Here is a 19,720-nt window from a genome sequence, read left to right on the forward strand (position 1 = left end):
CTTACTTCTTACCTGGCTTCTTCTCCTGCAATCTTGAGTATTGTTCTACAAGAGAAACCATTCAACACCCACAAATTCCAACAAAAACTCAACGGGCTTTTTCCTATAAAGCTGCCCCTTGAAATTACCCATAAGAGGAGAGACAAACAAAGCCACAGTCCAGTTAGTAACAAAATTCAGCAAGAAACTGGATTAATGTGCAGTGAAAAATTGGCCTTAGGACTCAACTGGCTCCACAACCTTTCACCATACTGAGCAACATTAAAGGCAAAGCATGATAAAGCCTCTTTTCTGGCACAAATGTGCTGGGCTCCAGCATGATATAGCAGGTAATTCAGAGAATATTCACAAGAGCAGATGGTGTCACTCAAAATCAGCTCAATTCACACTATCACTGCATTGTTGGAACCACCTGCATAACCTGATTTAGTTACCAGTTCATGTCACACTGAGAACACCCACTTGCAGCAGTCTTCTGCATATTCACATTCTGCAGATTGCCCAGGACTGTGATCTCTTCTGATCTGGGTATCTTAAAGACAGCACTGCCAGCTCTAAATCCAAAACTGACAAAGCAAAGCTGAACTTAAGGTTTGTTTCCTTACAGCTGCTAGAAATCAGGTCCCTTCCAGCAAGGCTGCACCCTGATCTTCCAATTTCATACTTCTTTTGCAGCAGGGGTTCTCAAACAGTGGGTTGCGACCCCATTTTAATGGGAGTGCCAGGGCTGGCGTTAGACATCCTGGGGCCCGCGACCAAAGCCCAAGCCCCAATGTCCCGGGCCAAAGTCCCACTGCTGAAGGGTTCAGGTTACAGGCCCCCACTGTCCTCGGGCTGAAGCCCTCGGGCTTTAGGATCCCCCTCCACCCTGGGCAATAGGGCTCGGATTTTGGCCCCCCCCGGCCTGGCGGGGCTCAGGTTTTGGTCCCCGCCTTCTGGGGTCATGTAGTAATTTTTGTTGTCAAAAGGGGGTGGTGGTGCAATGAAGTTCGAGAACCTGTTTTACAGTAAGGAAAGCTCTAGATGCCTCAGTTAAGGCTCCCTATTAGGGACTATTAAATGGAAAACCGTGGCAAAGTTTGGCACATGGCTATTTAAAGGGGACAAACTATTATAGCAATGTCTTCGTGTTTCCTAGTTTAGAAGATAGCAAAATAAGGATTTTGCTACTCATTTTGTGATTTCATCTACCTAGATCACACAATACTGCATGTGAATGGGGTCTCAAGACTAAATGTGTGAACCCTGGCTCCCTACTCTAGCAGAATACAAAAGTTAATGGACAGACAATGGCTCTGAATGAAGTTACCGAGGGAACATATCAGGAATAGAATAGATGTGGGTTATTAAATAATCTGTTTTATTGTACGGCATTTACAAAGAAAAGACAATGCACTCAAGTAGAAAGAATAAAAATGTATTTTCCTTCAGGTTTTAGACGAACACAGCAAGTACAAATCCTTTAGTGAGCACTTTATGGCAATTTGGAAGTTTAGTGAACCCCAAGTGAGTGAGCACGAGGGACAAGACTGAATCCTGACAGCTGCCTCTCTGTGTCTTCAACCCACAAGCTGGCTCTTTTACTGAGCTAGAGGGAAAAAGTCCTCTTCTGGCGGTGACGGGGGAACGGATACCTCAGAACCCAACGTGCAGACCCCTCTATGAGGATCTCATTCCTTTAGGTCAGTCAGGGTGTGGAAATGCACAGGGCGGGGTGAGCTCTAGTGACGCCACCAGAAGTTCCATTCACCCTTCCAAAAAGTCTTCACAGTATTAAAACAGAAGGTCAGCAATACACAGTCCAGTCCTGTCTGTAATCCCTTTACAACAGAAAAAGAAGCGACTCTTGGAGCTGGGGAAGGAATTCCAGATTCCAGGAAAATCATTCAGCAGTCTTAAACTGTTTTGGTATATTTCCTTTAATCTTAGATTATGCATAGAGAACCTGACTTAAGAACCCCTAAATGGACATGCAGCCTGGATTTCGTCAATGGCCCAGGCGGTGTTAGGCTGGACAAGCAAGAAAATATAGGGCAAGATGGTTATACCTTTAAAGTGGATTAAATAAGGACACCAGCTTTTGTGGATGGAAGGTTGCGATGAACTGAGATTTCAAACACACACACAAGAGTGACATGTAACAGCCTCACTGGCAGCTTTGGTGTTACTGTCTCAAATAGTGCCTTCTTGGCCTTCTGGGAGTTCCAGAGTCCTGAGGCAGCTTCTGTCCTCTGAGAACTTCTTGATCCCAAAGGCCCGTTTGGTCCATGGTGAGGAAGGGCTGTTCAAGTCCCTACCCTGCCAAAACCTTGCTTTAGAGTAGGACGCAATGAATCTGTAATCGCTTAGGAAAGCCTAGGAGAGATGCATCGTAAAACTAGCAAACACTACAATGCTTTAACTTTGCATTAAAATAACCGCCCCCACAAACCTGTTACACCCAGCCCCCTCTGAGAAGTTTAAAAAACTTATATAATATTCTACTGGGGCAACCATATTTGGGGTGATTTTAGGAAACAGAAGCTGACCCTGTGTCTACAGGAAAAAGCCAAACTAGGTAGTTCAGCTGTCCTTGTGTTAATCCCCAAGTACTCATTCGTCTCAGAAAATAAAAGGCAATCCCATTGGGGAAGTTACTTCTAAAGGCCAGCACCTAAGGCAAGCTAACACAGTAGAAATCTTTACATTAAGCTTTGGAAATGTGGTGTTTCAAAGTCAGAGAACACAGTGTGGCTGTGACACACAGATACCACCAACCCCTCTTCACAACTGAATGGTCCAAATAAGAGAAAGTACATTCCATCTTTCCAGACGGAAGACCAACTGCTCACTGACGCAATGACAACTTCAGGGAAAGCAAAGGAAGTGCCAGTATGGGCAAAAAACCCCCAAAAAACTTACAGCTCACTCAAACGTCTAGGAAGAGTTGCCTGCATCCAACTACCACTCTGCCAACAAAGCACGCACACATCTATTCTGCAGATTGTGCATTTAACCAGTCCCAGCTTCTGCTTTTTTTTTTTTTTTTTTTTAAATTGTCCATGTGAAGTTTTAGTCCAAGGGCTCAGGCATTTGAGGGAGCGTAGCAGGTTTCATTGAATTCAGAAACTAATCTGAACGCTGGGGAAAAATAATGGTATTAAAAATAGTTTTTAAATACAGCTTTTCATAGGATTCAGTGGCTAAAACTAAAGAAAAATTATTTGACTGGAAAGAATGTGGGAAGTCACCCAAGAAACGCGACAGACACCTGGGGATGGGTGGAGGATTTCAAGTTATCTGTTCCACATGGAGTTATCACCCAGGTACCAATCTGCCATTTCACATCCTCCTGCTGGCTACTGGCCGTGCAGTGGAAAACTGACTCCTGGAGTCAGGGAGCGAAGGATGGAGTCACAGATCTTCATATCCCCTTCATGGGTGTAATTTAGTTAAGGGAACATACACTAATGCAGATCAACTCATGCCTACGCTAACAGGTAGGAGACTTGGGGCAACTTTGTATTCCAGTCAATTAATCTTTGGCAAAGCCCAATCAAGGCAAAGCTCACAGGATGCCCACTGGCTGAGAAGAGTCTCCGCTTAATCAAATAAGCAAACTCAACTGAACAGGTTAAATTTATCTAAAATCTTGGAAGCCTTGAAGGAAGAGCTTCACACTGAAAAGGAACAAGGGGGGAAAAAATGGATCTGGGGAGGGGCAGTTGGAACACCTGGGTGTACGTATGCTATGCTGTAAACCAGAGTGTAGGGCTGCGGTGTTGGGTTGAAGCCCTAGGAGTTAAGCCAGGGGTGCCTGAGACACTCAGCTGCTGTAGCCCGTTTCTCTGGAATCAGCTCCAACATAGGTAATAAGAAGTCTGTGAATGCAGCTGCCTCATCTTGGGACCACTCGTATTTCTCCACCAGAACTTCAAAAAGGCCCCAGGGCTTCAGTTTGGTGATGTGTTTCAGATCCCCTGAAAACGAAATCAGATACATCAACAGTAAGTCACCAATGGTACCAGAGGGGCTTACCAAGTTACTCTGGTAGGTATCAGGACTCTGGTGTTGCTTTGGTAAATGCTGTCTAGGGGCGTAAAGGGTTGAATTTTAACAACCCAAGTTTCCCTCTTTATAAAGCTGCCCTTGGAGGTCAGCCAGTTTTACAAGAAGGTCCTATCTCTCTCCTCCTACTTCAGCTCCACAGTTTCAATACAACATGATTAGTCGCTATAACTAAAAAATACAGACACTAACACAAGGCCACTCACTACTTGTACTGACTTGCAGACACTCAGAACCAGTCTGAGGGGAGAGGTTCTGCATGTAGCAGACAGGTGTTTCCAGTTCAGACTGCAAAATGTGAAGGCTGCCTGACAGCAGAGAACAACACACTTCAGTCCTCATGCCCTACCCAAAGGGGAGAAGACGGGTGCATTTTAACCACGAGGTAGCTTTAAAGAGCCCTCATCATGCCAGAAAAGTATTACTCCAAGAGATTCTCGGCCTGGCTAATACAATTCTGCCAGCTTCCTATTGCTCAGCAGACTATCGCTTCCTCAAATAGTGTTGTATCGTTTCAGAAAATCCATGGAAGAACAATCTTTGGGGTTTGAAACAGCATCTCAATATTCATGACCACAGGGTACTGCTGCTCTGGCAGAATTAGAGTAGTAGGCCAGGAGCTGAGCAAAGCTGTCTAGACAAAGGAATTCAAAAGCACGTTAAAGCCATTTGTTGATAAAAAAAACTGACTGTATGATGCCAAATCAGCCGACAAAGCTGACAAGCTGACCACAGCAGTGCTCTCCAACCTGCTTATGGCTGGGGAGCATTGAGATGAGGAGCATTGGTATGCACTCAATAGCCAGATAAGAACACACATACAGAGCAGCACCTTGGTCCTGTGGGAATCTTTGGTGCAGCAGCCAGAAGATTGAAGATTATGGCTTTGCTGTGGTCTAGTTACCTGGTAGTTCCAGCAACAGGCATTAGGGCACTCCTAGAAAAAACTTGCCGTTTCCTTTTACCTTTTTTGGTGAAAAACTCCTTGGAATATTTTCCTGCCACAATGAGCTTGCGAGGTATTTTCCCCAGAAGTTCTATGATCAACGCAATGTGATCTGTGTGTTCCAAAACATTTCAGAAAGAAGAGAGACATACACAACAGATATCAATGCAAGGCACTCCATACAGAGCAACAGCTCTGGACACCGACAGAGAGAGCAGCATGCACACCTCTATTTGGAAAACCTGTCATTCTTGTTTTCTTCACTAACTGGGAGGGAATGGATGAAGTCCAGAGTTAGATTCCTCCACTAGGAGGATCCTTGGATTGTAGTTCCCAGCCCTCTAGGAACTCAGGGACCTGGGGAACCCTATTCTTCATTGATAGGTGGGCTGGTGTGGAACAAAAAACTGGTGTGGATGCTCCGTCTCCTGATTGTCTGCATCCCTGGTGCCTGGAGGAGGAAAGGGTGGGGGGAAAATACTACCTCTGTGATCGAAGAGCTCCTGTGAATATTTCCCACATAGGGCAAAGTGCCTTGGAATTCTGCCTAGAAGCTCTACAATATGCGCAATGTGGTCTAAAACAGAAGGGGAAGAATAAAATAAAAGGGACAGAAAGATGGGAGAAAGGACAAGTGGCTGTAAAAGGCTTATTTCAACAACAATCTTGTGGGACAGCGGAGCTGTTTAGAGGTGATCTGCTGAAGGGGAAGGAATTTTAACTTTATGATGTATAAAGCGCTAGTGGTTTACACTTTAGAAATATCAGGAATATCCAGTTTGGTCTCTCAGTTATGCTGGAGGAGTCCTCTGAGTCTAAAGAATTACCCTGGAGGCACTCGCCCCTCAATTGAAGAGACAAGGGTGCCTGAGAAGTTGAGAGCTTTTCTTCCAAGTGTTTGAAATTTGAATTTAAACCAATTTCAAACAGAGACTAAAAACACTTTCAGTCCACACTGCTCTGATTTCAGTCCTGTGATGGACAGCAGTGTGGGCTAGGATAAGGTACTAGGCTGAGACTCTGAGAATTAGGTTTGCTCTGAGTTCCGTCACTGAACTGCTTTGCCAGCATCAGAGTTTAAGGCCAGAAGAGATCTAGTCTGGCCTCCTGTATATCACAGGCTTCCTACACCACCCACTACCCACACACTAAACCCAACAACTTAATTTAGACCAAAGTATTATAGCCCACAGGAGACAAGACAATCATGTGCCACAGGAAAGTCACTTCACGTCTCTTCGCTTCCACTTCCTCTTCCATCCTTGTCTATTCAAGTTGTAAGTGCTTTAGGGACTGACCATGCATGCTATGTATATTATGTGGATGCACAAAGCTCCTTTTCTGGAGCCTCTATACTCTACTGTTAATACAACGAATGTAATGTCACTAGCTTTCCATCTGCCTGAAAAGTCCTGCACCAAACAAAAAACTCTAACCAATCCCAACGAGGGTAGACAAGACCTGATATTTATAATGTAAAACAAACAGAACATTTTTAAACACCTTTGAGGCCTTTATACACTATAAAGAATAAAACAGCAACACGTTCCCCTTCGCAGGTGACTTTTAAACAAGACTATATTCAGGGTGAAAAAAAGAAAAAGTAAGGAGCAGATATAAATTGATCATTTTATAAACTGCAGTTATGGGACAACCAAAAAACCTGCAGTCCAGATAAAAAGCTTGTGATCTTTGGAACGCTTATCAGAACCCCTGACTACTGAACTGGGCTGGAAATTTCATGAGAAGAGGCTTGCATGAAATTTCTCAGCTTAATCCAAGCAAACTTTCCTCCCTGGAAAAGTGTGCTCTGGAATGTTTGGAAGAGGTTCTTGTCACTGATGCAGATTTGGCATTTTTCCAGTGCCTATTAAGGCTGCTCAGAGACTCCTAGATCAGGGGGATTTACATATATTACACACACCAGCGGTGTGATGTGATTGTGCTTTTCAGCATACAGACTGCACCTGTTATAAGTGTCAAGGGAATTTACTGGTGCAAATAGATGCCTCTGGACCAATTCAGAGACATTCGGACCAACCCAAGAAATGCAGAAAAACAAATCTACAAAAACGTTAAATAAAGTTTACTTGTTAAACTAAACATGGATTTAAAGAAATTACTACTCCTAGGGAGTCGTCTTACAGAGAGGGACTAAAGTGACAGAAACAGCATCTGCACCATGAATTCTTGACAAGTCCATTGAGAGAAAACAAGGTGAGTTATTTCTTCAATGTATGCAGTACAGAGCAAATGGCAACAGAAAGTCAGAACCAAGTGGTAGAGGCACCAGAAGTGTTCCCTCTATTTAAACTACTGGGAAATGGAATGAAATATTAGCTAATTCCACTGCTCACGTAAGGTCTATCTATTTAAAATGTGAAACAAAGCCAGCGGCTATCAATGAAACTGTCCATGATTAATTATAGGTGTGGTGCTGAACATCTTACTAGACAAAGCTCCGTTTTAAAAAGTGTATTTCTTCTGAACAAAGCCTTATAGCATCTGCTTGAAATTCAGAGCTCTGAAATGGACACAGTACAGTCATAGCTCAGCAGCAAACCCATTATCTGTAAATTCTAAAATGGGCAAGAGAAAGTTAAGGTAACACTAGGAAAGGCTACACTCTGATTAGCTATTAGCCAAAGTTCCCATTACACTGCATATTTATATGTAAAATTTTCACTTGTTGCTATAGCACGTTTCTAACATTTAGAGATGGTCACTTTATTTACCTTTCTTTGAGACAACTTGGTCCAGTGGCAAGAGCACTAGACTGGGACTCAGACAACTTGTATTCTATTCCCTGCTTTGCCCCTGGCCTGCTGTGTGCTATTGGGGAAGTCACTTTCCCTCTCTGTGTCTCAGTTTCCCCAACAGTAAGTGAGGATAAAGGGATTTACATATGGAGATCCACGGATGAAAAGCGCTACTTAAGAGGTATTTATATTATAAATAGTTCAGTGTCATGTGTTTGTGGAGGTACTACTAGGTCTTTAATCTATGTCTAATGCTGACTCAGAGGGTCAATAGCTTAACCAAGCACATTTGGAATATGGAATCTTAAATCAGAGATTATGTATATACAGGGACAACTCTAGGCACCAGCAAAACAAGCAGGTGCTTGGGGTGGCACATTTCTAGGGGCGGCATTCCGGTGCTGGCCATGCTGCCCCCAGAAATGTGCCCCCACTGCCCCAGCTCGCCTCTGCTCCGCTTCTCCCCCCTCCCTCCGAGGCTTGCTGCACTGTGTGGCAAGCCTGGGTGGAGGGAGGGAGACGCCGAGAGGCGGCGTGCTCGGGGGAGGCGGTGGTGGTGGAGCGGAGGTGAGCTGGGGCAGGGAGCAGTTCCTCTACTCCCCTCCGTTACTTCCTGCCCTCCCCCCCCACTCTCGCTCACCTCCGCTCCGCCTACTCCCCTGAACACACTGCCTCTCCCTCACCTGAGAGGGAGGGGGGAGAAGTGGAGCAGCGGCGTGTTCAAGGGAGCAGGCGGAGTGGAGGTGAGCTAGGGCAGGAGGTTACAGGGGGAGCCGCAGGAAGCAATGGGGGTGGAATGCGGCATGCCTGGGGGAGGAGGCAAGGCCGGGAGGGGGCATGAAAAAAAGCGGGAGTGGCCAACAATTTTTTTTGCTTGGGGCAGCAAAAATCCTAGAGCCGGCCCTGTGTATATAAATTTTACAACAGACAAGGTTCAGATCAGGAGCAGAGGAAAATGATTAAAGCTGTTTAGATCCTATTTATTTTGAGCAGGAAGGTACCCATCTTAAAACAGATGTGAAAGAGGCAGCAGTAAAGACAAGAGAGTGTTTGTTAGGTATCCAGTAACAGAAACTGAACCTTTACTGCTTAGTGCCTGAAATTAAAGACTCAAGTTTCCCTCCAATACAATTAACCTGGGACTTCTTTACTCAAGCAAGCAGACATGTACCCAAGCAAGGAGCCTCTGCTTCAGTGACTAATAACACAAAGCTCTCTCCACCCACCCACCACCACCTTTGCTGGTATTCCATTTTAAAAGGGTAGACACCTAGACACACTCACCTTCATCCCGGGAGTAGTCTTCTCCAGAGTGGGGCTCAAACAGGTAGTCTCCTGTGGCTAGTTCAAAGGCCTAAACAAGAAAAAAAATGTGTTGAATCATTTTTCAAGCTGTCACTGTTAGACTTATGTATGAGTACTGCACAGTAGGTGTGGCAGTTTGAATGTGAAGGGGAAACAATTCCTTGTGAAACCTAGAAAGCCATTAAGATCCATTCTGAACTTTTGTGATGAAGGCACTGCACATTGCCATACATTACGACAGATCTATTAGTGTATCTCATAAGATCATCTCACTAAGCAAAGCTGGATCATGGCAAAATGATGTGTCAATAAGATGAAGTTCAACTATTAAGATACTGTACATAACCAAGAATTCACCAGCTTTACACCTAGACTAGACTTTGCTTTGGTAGTTAGCTACCAAGAGCACATAGGATACTTGAGCTAAAAAGCTGTTTTCATGAAGCTTCCTCCAAAAAGGCCATTTTCCCCAAGTTCAAGGCTCTTTGCAACCACCTTCCAAGCACATTTTCTCCAATTCTCTACTTCTAGATTTGAAGAGACAGAATTATGTAGTATTATAACTTCTAAATCTTCCCTATGCAGCCCACAACCTGAGCCAGTGCAAGACAGTGTTTCCTGGCTGTCCTGATCCCAAATTCTATTTGTTTTACGCTGCCTCCAAAGTTTAGATTTTTGATGTGCCTCAGATTTTTGCGGATTGAGAATGAAGCTGCATTTTCTACAGTGTTCATATCTTAAGAGCTTGTTTAGTGTCTTTAGGTAACTGTACTAAGGGCTTTCTATGCTCTGATTATGGAACACACTGCAGAATCCCCTCTTGCTTGCCATCTTAGCTTTTATTTACAAATAAAGTAAGTTTGTAGTTCTAATGGCTGTAAAGATGCCCAAAGGCAAAGTGTAAACTGACCATTTTCTTCCTGAGTTGGCAGAAAGCCTGAAACAATGGGCTTATTGAACTAAAACTGGGTGTTAAATATGGAATATAATTTAATACAATTGCCAATAACTGCTTTAAAAGGGGCATCCACATATAGTGAGCTCATCCCACAACCTCAAACTGCTTCACATGTTCTCTCAATTGCCAAGACCCTCAAGTCCCCTTAGCAAACTGTCACAGCCTCCAGCTTCTCTTCAACTGAGTGTGTCATGTATTATGCCTCAGTACAAGAATTTATAATACAATGAACAAGAGTACTTGTGGCACCTTAGAGACTAACCAATTTATTTGAGCATAAGCTTTCGTGAGCTACAGCCCACTTCATCGGATGCATAAAGTGGAAAATACAGTGAGGAGATTTATATACACACAGACCATGAAAAAATACACATTGTAAGGAAAGTGATCACTTAAGATGAGCTATTACCAGCAGGAGAGTGGGGTGGGGGAGAGAAAACCTTTTGAAGTGATAATCAAGGTGGGCCATTTCCAGCACATTTCCAGGAGTTAACAAGAACGTCTGAGGAACAGTGGGGGGAATAAACAAGGGGAAATCGTTTTACTTAGTATAATGACTCAACCACTCCCAGTCTCTATTCAAGCCTAAGTTAATTGTATCCAATTTGCAAATTAATTCCAATTCAGCAGTCTCTTGTTGGAGTCTGTTCATTATAATACAATGAAAGTCTGAAATCTGAAGACAGTGTAAAACAGAAATCAAAACAAACAGGAGACACCATACTGAACTGGCTCAGGTTGTGGGCTGTATAGGGAAAATTTAGAAGGGTACTTCTGCAAATTCTGAGGTTCCTGCCACATTTAGGTCTAATGTGCCACACAGAACATGGGGACTTGGCTATAAATCTTTAGTTTTAAATAGCATGTTGAAAATTAACAGGGGAGTTCTCCTTAGAGATGTCAGATCAGTGTCCCCAAGAGGAATGAAATCAGATACCAACTAAAATCAGTGCCTGAAGATGAGAAAAGAATATTCTCTAAAGTGCCATTATAGCCAGAACCAGCAAAAATGATTCTGTGGTCCACAGAGTACACAGCATGCTGGAATTTCCCAGAATTCTCTGCAACTACTGAATGTTGAGGGTCCATCCTGCATGGCCAAACTCACCATACAGGCTGTGCTCCAAATATCAGCTGGGGTGTTATACCCAGATCCTATCAGCACCTCCAGGGACCGGTACTGCCTTGTCTGAATGTCCTCAGTGAAGTGCTTGTGCTAAAAAAATTTAAAAAAAGGTACTTTATTAACTGGTTGAAATTGCTAAAGGAAGAGATTCCTTCAACTAAGACCAGAGAGGTGCTATTTACCGAGATATCTCGCTGATGAAACATGACAGACTGGTTTTTACATTTCAATTAAGTGGTTTCTTAAATTTCAACAATGATTAAAATGCCCTAACCAGAGGCACTTTTCCTCAGACAAAATAGCCTGACAATTCAGATGATGGCAAACAGTAGCAGCAGCTGTGGAGAACGTCAGTTTTAAAGTTAAGGAGTACTTGTGGCACCTTAGAGACTAACCAATTTATTTGAGCATGAAGTTGAACTACAAGAGTGTGATGAATGTTATCAAGTGACTTCTGACAGGTAACCTATTTCACGTCTCTCAGGCACCAACAGTTTTTGTCAGGCATGAAGATGTGCAGCCTAAACACTAGGAATCATGTTTAAAAACGGGATGTATTTCACAGCTATCAATTTCGGCACTAATGCTAGCGGATCGAGGGTTCAAGTTGACACCTGACTAAATCATGATCGTGCAAAGTTAAGTGAATGACAAAGCTTTTGTAAACAAGTTTTAAATAAAGGTTAATAACCTACATTAATGACAGGTTTCAGAGTAACAGCCGTGTTAGTCTGTATTTGCAAAAAGAAAAGGAGTACTTGTGGCACCTTGGAGAAAGCTCATGCTCAGATAAATTGGTTAGTCTCTAAGGTGCTACAAGTACTCCTTTTCTTTTTGCAACCTACATTAATATACCCAGAGACACACATTTCTATTTTAATCACTTTTGAGAAGCAGTTGTCAGTTACTTCAGAAGTCCAACCTTCCCCCTTACTAGACGGTGTGTTGCAGCACCCACCTAAAGCAGAGCAGCAACACTCTTCTAGGATATTGCCTCATCAACAGTTGCAATTCAAAACAGAGGATCCTGAAATTAGGACTTTTCAAGGGACTAAAGACCGTTCCAAATTGTTTTGCTATTTAAAATCATTTAAATAGATGTTCTTTCCTGCTTGAGATTTCAAACGGATTTAGAAGCACTGCAGTACAGCCTTTAAAGGCCAAAACTATTTACAGTTTATCTTACATGCTCAGAAATCACAAATGAAACGGTTCCCTCAGAGTGTATGATTTGACAGGCTGCAAAACTAGCTGCAACAAGGTACAGTAGAGGAACATCAGGAGGACTGTCTAAACTTAATCCTTGTAGGTTTCAGAGGAACAGCCGTGTTAGTCTGTATTCGCAAAAAGAAAAGGAGTACTTGTGGCACCTTAGAGACTAACCAATTTATTTGAGCATGAGCTTTCGTGAGCTACAGCTCACTTCATCAGATGTTTACCGTGGAAACTGCAGCAGACTTTATATACACACAGAATGTATATAAAGTCTGCTGCAGTTTCCACGGTAAACATCTGATGAAGTGAGCTGTAGCTCACGAAAGCTCATGCTCAAATAAATTGGTTAGTCTCTAAGGTGCCACAAGTACTCCTTTTTTTTTAATCCTTGTATTAAGTTTTATCCCTCGTGACATTGCAGGTGAACCATAGACATTTTGCACCTTTTATTTTAAAGTAAATAAAGATTGTCTTCTTCAGCTTCCCCCTCCACCCCCAGGCAACGGGAAACCGATTAGTAGCTTTGGTCACTCAACACTGAAAGGTTTACACTTACCACCCAGCAGGCATTTCCTAGGTCAGCTATCTTCACTTTGAGCTTATCTGCATTCCTGGGCTCAAGGGGATTAAGGAGAAAATTCCCAGCAGTGGATTTCCCTAAATGCAATATGCACAACAGCTGATTAAATCCACATGGACAGGGCCACCATCTGCCACCCAAACCCCACAGGCATCGTTCTATGCAGGAAGGATACGGGTCAATGATCAGAACTATCCGCCATGCAGTCTAGCTACAAACCATCAACTCTAGTCAATATCTGTTAACCCCCCAGAAGGGCATTAAGATAGTAAATTGATTTAACTAGTATATTCTGCCCAGTATACATATGTGCAAAAGCTCCTCCCCCTGTATTGCACAATAAAAAAGACACTGAAATCCTAGCATAACAGAGGATGTGCAAGTGCAGGAAGATGGCTGTTTTGTGAGCTCTGTTAGCTTGGCTTTTTTAAAATAGTTTTTATTAAGACTGGCTGTTTGACAGTGCAGTCACCAGCAGAATTTAGAACGCTTTCTGCAGAGTTGGTAGGTTCTGATAGTGTCTAAGAGAGCCTCAACCCTAAAGAAGCCTTCTTTAAAGTTACAAGAGTTAAATTCCAAGGATGGCAGCATTGCTTCCCAGAGCAGCAATGCCAACTGCTGCAAAGTTTAAAGTGTACAGTTAGAACAAGCCAAGATGGATATACTGGAGAAATAAAAAGAGGGGAAAAAAAGTCATTAAATGACTATATCTAGTAAGGATTCCTAAATGTGCCAGGAAAGGCAGTTCTCTAGTAATCCAGAGAGGCATCAATAGACTCAGTACAGGCCGAGTTTTGATACTGTGTTGAAATTTCTTTTTTAGCTCTTACATTCACTTACATTTCCCTGGTTGCATTTTAATGGGGTAATGCGACAAGATAAGAGAAGTACAAGGATTGTTCCCAGTTTTCTATTTTGGGCTGAGATCTTTGACTTGACCCTGACTCAAAGGAGCCATGGTTTAACTGAGGGATCTATGTGATTTAAATTATACCAAGTCACACCTTTAGGTATGTCTCAAAAGAATTTTGTTTCTGCATTATACAGAATCTGCCATCAAACTAGTTTTATAGTATGTTATCTCTGTTTTTATAACCCTATAACAAACTTGAAGCCCTTTCCTCCTTACAAGTTTAAAACTACCCCTCCCCACCTGCACTTTCATTGAAGTGGATTTATTGTTCTGGAAGGGAATATTACTTAAGGAACTTATGCTAGAAAAGTAAAGCCCAGCTATTCCTTGCGAGGAAAGTTGATTTTGGGCCCTGTCATGGCAAAAACTGAGATGTCAATACAAGCTTTTCTATATACCCTATATTCTGTCAGCCCTCTCCTCTCTCACTCTAGTTTAGGTATCTGATGCAACCTTGGGTTGAACAGAAAGCGGTGCCTTTGCGGTCATGGATTCCAGAATGTGTAAACTGCAACCCTGCACTCTTACCCAATTCTTTATGTAAAATACGGTTCTTTATGTACAGATATTTAAAAAACAAAAATATCTGAACGAGAGTGAGGGAGCAGGGGGAACGTTCCCATTTAAGGTATGACTATGATCATAAACAAACATACTTGGAAAAGAAAGTAACTGGGTGCTTTTTAAAGTTGGGAAGGACAGAGTGAATTGGATGAGAGTGCAGGGTAGCAGTTTACACACTTTGGAATCCATCACATCAAAAGGCATAACTGCCTGTCAACCCAAGGTTGCAACAGTGAAATCCCCAAAGGCAGATCAGAGTGGAGAGTGATGTCAGGACAGAGCTCAAAGAGATGGCCTCAGGTAGAGTCAGGTCAGCCAATATAAAGCTTCCTATTAATGCCACATTACAGACTCCAAAGGACAGATCTCCTAAAGGAGTCCTCTGGTACCTTTGTTCTCAGATGGGCCATTATTCTCATTCTCATCCTCTGAGGGTATCTCTGCACGTATACTCTCTTGCAACTGGCTGATCTCCTGCTCATTGAACGATTGCTCTTCACTTGAAGTTGGTTGATACACCATGGAATCTAGCACCTCAGAAATTAAGGGCACGCATGAGTCCGACATTACTTCTTGTGACCTGTTCTCCGAGTCTCCGTTACGCTGGCTGTAATTACAGCTATGGAAGCTGTCCTCTTCCTGTGCCAGAGGGTGCTCATCACAGTCATTGGCATTATGAAGGTCCTCCTCAAGCCTCCCAGACCCTTGGTTGCTGGAGTCTGAGAAGGCAGTCATTTGTACCATGCCGTTGCAGTTGATTTCCGGTATGCATTTTTCCATGCTGCCTTCCATTAGGATACTTCGCTCTTGAACATGGGCAACTTCATCTAAGGAAAGGGAAAAGAAAGAATCAGAAGACTCTTAAGGGACAGGGAAACATAACACATGGACTGAGTAACAGCTATAGCAAGACCTTAAGTAAGCCCAAAAATCTAGCACATTCGCACAGAACAGCTGAATGCAATGCTTCTTTAACCCATTTTTACCAGCACAAGACTCCGTGGTCCCTGCTCAGACTCAGGCCTGGTCTACACTTAAGTTAGATGAACACAGCTATATCGGTCAGGGGTGTGGAAAAAACCTAACTCCTGACTGACGTAGCTATGTCAACGGAAGTGTTCTTTGGCTGACATAGCTACAATTTGGGTCAGGTCGGCATAGTGAACTTTGTTTGGGGAGGTGGTGTTTGTACGCTGATGGAAAAACCCCTTCTGTCAGCGTAGACTGCGTCTACACTATGGAGTTATGCTGGCATGGCTGCACTGACATAGCTATACTGGAATAGCTGCCGCCTGGTCTGCACCTAAAAACTTAGGTAAACCTAGCTATACCCCTCAGGGCTGTGAAAAATTTAATGTGCCATGTGGCATAGTTAGGTTGTCCTAACCCCCAAGCTAGGTCAATGGAAAAATTCCTCTACTGATCTCACTACAGTCTTGGGGTGGGGTGGATGTACTACGAGACAGAAAAATGCCTTCTGTCACTGTAAGCGTCTACACTACAGCATTTGCAATGTAGACTACTATCCATAGCATGGATACGGAGTTAGTGGAATGCGGTGGCAATTCAACTGCAGATCAGCGGCCAGCATTCAAGGCCAGTAGAGATGCTGCAGAGATGTACACTGCAATTTTAACAGTGTGGTTGAAGGAATGTTACTGTGCTTTTAAGCACACACACACTTGCATGCAGGCCCATGTGATATTCTGGATCCATACCCAGGTTTCCTGGTACCCCTTCATCAGGTGGGCTCTCTTTTAAGAGCATCTCAAGAGGGTTCCGAGCTTCTTCCTGCTCTTCAGGCTGTGTTTGTACAGGGCTTGCCTCCTTTTCCATCTCCTCTATCTCCTGCATTCGCTTCTCCAGTAGCTCTGCCTGCCGTTTCTGCTTTTTCTTCAATTTTTTTTTCTTATTCTTTGACATTTTGTCAGCCTGCAGGGAAATGACAACTCTCTCACACATCTGGCTTGGTATTTATTCTAATAAAACTCCAAGCTACAGTCAGGTTTTAGTTTTTAGTGAATTCTTTCAGAGCTTGTGTGAAGTCTTCACCTGACAACCCTGGAGACTGAAAAGTCCTGTCCCACCCACAGAACAGATACTGCAGCTGGGAAGGCCTTCACCTACTGCTGAGCCAATGGGCTTCAGCCCTGAATTGAAAAGGCCATCCTGACCTGAAAGAGCGAAGGGAGTTCAGTCTCCGTAACCCATGCAATCCTGGGACCATCCACTGGGAATGCCATGACAGGTATCAATCCTGGTGGCATTTTTGAGATGTAAACTCCGATGATGCAACCTCTCTCTCACAGGCCAAATGCCGATTAGATAGCAACAGCTTTGTCATAGTACATGGAACAGATTCATATCTGCAAAATAGCTGACATTACTAAAGATCACTCATTTTTAAAAGCTTCATCCCACTTGGGCCACTTTAATAGCACACAGCCTCATTAACCACAGTTAATGATTGATGATGCTCGAGGAACACTGAGCTCTGGAAAATGCTAGTGATCTTGGGAAGCTGGTATTGTACAACTACTGTAATTGGACGTTATTCTGTGACTAGCTGTACCTGTAACACAGAAATTTAAATGTTCAGTGTGTTAACAGCCATACACTGAACTTGTTCACACTTCAAGTTCTTCTATTCGGGTCTCAAAGTAGGATTCCCTACCACTTACCGTATTATAGAACAAAAGCATAAAACAATTCTAAACAAGCTGTACACCTGAATGTATGTAGACCGCACACATTTACACTTGCTTATAAAGGAAGAAAAAAGTTACCATACTTACTGGTTTGGGCTGAGGTGCAGTACTCACTGGAAGAGAAAGAGAAATAAGTTAGTATGCTTGTATTATAGATTGCAATCACACTGCAATAAAGATATCACATGAGCAAAAATAAAGAATGATTGGAAGCCAGGAACATCTTCCACAGAACCCATTTTGTTTCCCTGTGGATACTAGGTACTGTTGAAATGTAAAGCTGTACTGAAAGAATAAACAGTGATGGCTTCCTTCTTTCCCTATGTAGATAGGGAATACATCAGTGTCTTATTTCTATATGGATTAGAAACAAAACTCAAGTGCATCCTCCAATTCTGAAAGCCTCAATTCTCAAAAAAGGGATAGCAGCAACCTGCCAGAAAGAATAGACTGCAGAACATTTGTTAGATGAGTCAAGCTTCAATTAACCAGACTGGACAGCAGACTCACTTAACTGGTGACCAGAAAAAGGGGACGTAAAGCGTGTAACAGCATGATAGGATATTTGCTTCATGCACTGTACACCTTGCTTAAGCCAAGATGTCAACTGGGACCCTGGCAGTCAGAAAACCAAAACTGTGAGGGAGCCTAGCCAGCCCAAGCTGTACTGTGCTGGCCCCAGTTGGAAGCTGCACTTTGCATATCATAGAGCCTGCCAGCAACCAGCAGTTCCTGGGGACTGTGCACTGGCACATATGAAGATGCCAAGGAGGAGCGTTGAGAATGTACGTGGAGACTCCAAACAAGAATGAAGCCTGGCCTCTGCCATAAGCTACATATTGCATTCACACAACCAGGAAACCACTTCTAACAGTTTAATCCCTTTTCAGGCCTGTCCTGCAAGATGGTAAATGGGTAGCGCTCATATCATTTCATCAAGAGTTTGCCAAAATACATCCATAGAATTGTATAAAGAAAGGAATTTTCCACTTTCTAGAGCACTCAAGGAGGTAAGCTTTTATAGAACACACACGAGTGCTGACCCACCACATGCACTCAAAACAGCTCTTAAGAAAATAACATGACATTTGTAAAGCATTCTCAAAGTCTCCTACAGAAAGCACTATATAAATGATTATTTTACCACATAATCTATGTCAGACCAACATTAAAAGTGGGTGTTAATGATCATGTCCTCTGTTTTTACACTGGCAAGCTTCTTGTGGGAACACATGACTAGTATTGCAGTTTACAACTGGCTGGCTTTATAGAAATGATTGGCAATGCTGTTCCTTTGCTTCCCAATGCTGAGACAACTACTAGAGAATTTTCCTTTGTCAGCTCAATTACAATCTCTTTGGACTCTGCAAGTTTTCCATAGAAAAGGCACCTGCAGAGCCAGAAGGAGGGGGCGCCCCAGATCTCTGCCATTCTGTTGCTTCTGCAGCCAGCCTGCGGATGTACTGTTCGTTAACACACAGCAGAATGTTCTCGGGTTTAATATCTGTATGGATTATCCGACACTTTGTGTGCAAGTAATCCAGACCCTGTAGAACCTGCACATAGGAGAGAAGAAAACAGATATTCAAAGATGCACATAATGAGCAAACCAGATGTGAAAGGGTGAGAAAATAATCGAAGTTCTATAGTTATCTAGGTAACAAACAGGAAGTTCTTTTAAGTTAAACCTCAAGGCCATTATCCCGGAGCATGGTTACTGAGTTAAAAGGAAGTTTGCATACAACTTTAACTAGGCAATTATAATAAAATGCTATCTTCGCCTCTATTCCTCAACCTACAGGTATGTAAGAATTAAGCTCCTTGAATTTTAATACTCTAAGCCTTCTACCTCCCATCTGACCTCCCCAGAAACATTTCTCCCTTAGTTATTTACAAGGGTATGGGGAAAGTACATGGTCCTCCTTCTCCCCCATAAACAAGTGCTGCAGTCAGTGAAGAGTGAGCTTATAAATGCTATTATAAAGCTATAAAGGGAACTACTCATTGTGGGAAAGGGGAGGGGACTTACCTTCCCCCCAGGGACAACAAGATTTGGAGGGGACGGGGTAAAAAGCCAAGCCAGCCAGTTTTGCGCTATTAAGTTTAAATTGTTATAGCTAGCATGCAGGGATTTATGTTACGCACACTCACTGTTCAAAGCAGACCTCGTCAGCTAAACAGAATGCAGGTACTGACCACTGAAACCACTTATTTTAGTTATTTTGTGAAAACATGTACCACTATGAATTTGTCTTCAAGTCTCATTCCCTGCATTTGATGGAAAAGCAATTACAGTCACAAAACAGTTCTCACTGGGGTCAGGGTATTAATTCAGTGAGAGCTGGAACGTGCCTGTTGGATGATTCTTTTGACACATGGGAGTGGAAGGCCCTGGTAATTTGACTTGATGATCCACTTCAGGAGATGATGCCCTAGAACTTCAAACACCATACAGATATCTGCAGTAGGGTCAAGGAGAAAGTGGAACATCCTGACCCAAAGAGCCCCCAGGATTCTTAGACAGTGCTGAAAATAAATCTAACCCCAAGAAACTACCTCTGCCTCCTGATGTTGCAGCTCCTACCAACTCCCTTTCCTT

The 19,720-nt window shown here is 43.1% G+C and overlaps 1 protein-coding gene across 3 annotated transcripts in view; it reads right to left on the bottom strand.

Annotated features, from left to right (window-relative positions):
- Positions 1-1,339: 1,339 nt before the first annotated feature.
- The window catches only part of SRPK1 (SRSF protein kinase 1), a 45,224-nt gene continuing 26,843 nt past the window's right edge, over positions 1,340-19,720 (bottom strand). For 2 of the 3 annotated variants that reach the window (XM_048826482.2, XM_048826485.2), the window contains 10 exons: positions 19,474-19,580; positions 18,512-18,677; positions 17,209-17,234; positions 16,132-16,345; positions 14,803-15,240; positions 12,913-13,013; positions 11,124-11,231; positions 9,037-9,106; positions 5,013-5,105; positions 1,340-3,959 (listed from right to left, as the gene is read on the bottom strand). In XM_048826482.2, the coding sequence (XP_048682439.1) occupies positions 3,775-3,959; positions 5,013-5,105; positions 9,037-9,106; positions 11,124-11,231; positions 12,913-13,013; positions 14,803-15,240; positions 16,132-16,345; positions 17,209-17,234; positions 18,512-18,677; positions 19,474-19,580 (1,508 nt within the window). In that variant the 3' untranslated portion in view covers positions 1,340-3,774. Of the gene's footprint in view, positions 3,960-5,012; positions 5,571-9,036; positions 9,107-11,123; positions 11,232-12,912; positions 13,014-14,802; positions 15,241-16,131; positions 16,346-17,208; positions 17,235-18,511; positions 18,678-19,473; positions 19,581-19,720 lie in introns of those variants that run through there. The other variant, XM_048826483.2, reaches the window with a different exon arrangement.

Source organism: Caretta caretta, chromosome 21 (assembly GCF_965140235.1).
Source record: "Caretta caretta isolate rCarCar2 chromosome 21, rCarCar1.hap1, whole genome shotgun sequence".
Lineage (NCBI taxonomy): Eukaryota > Metazoa > Chordata > Testudines > Cheloniidae > Caretta > Caretta caretta.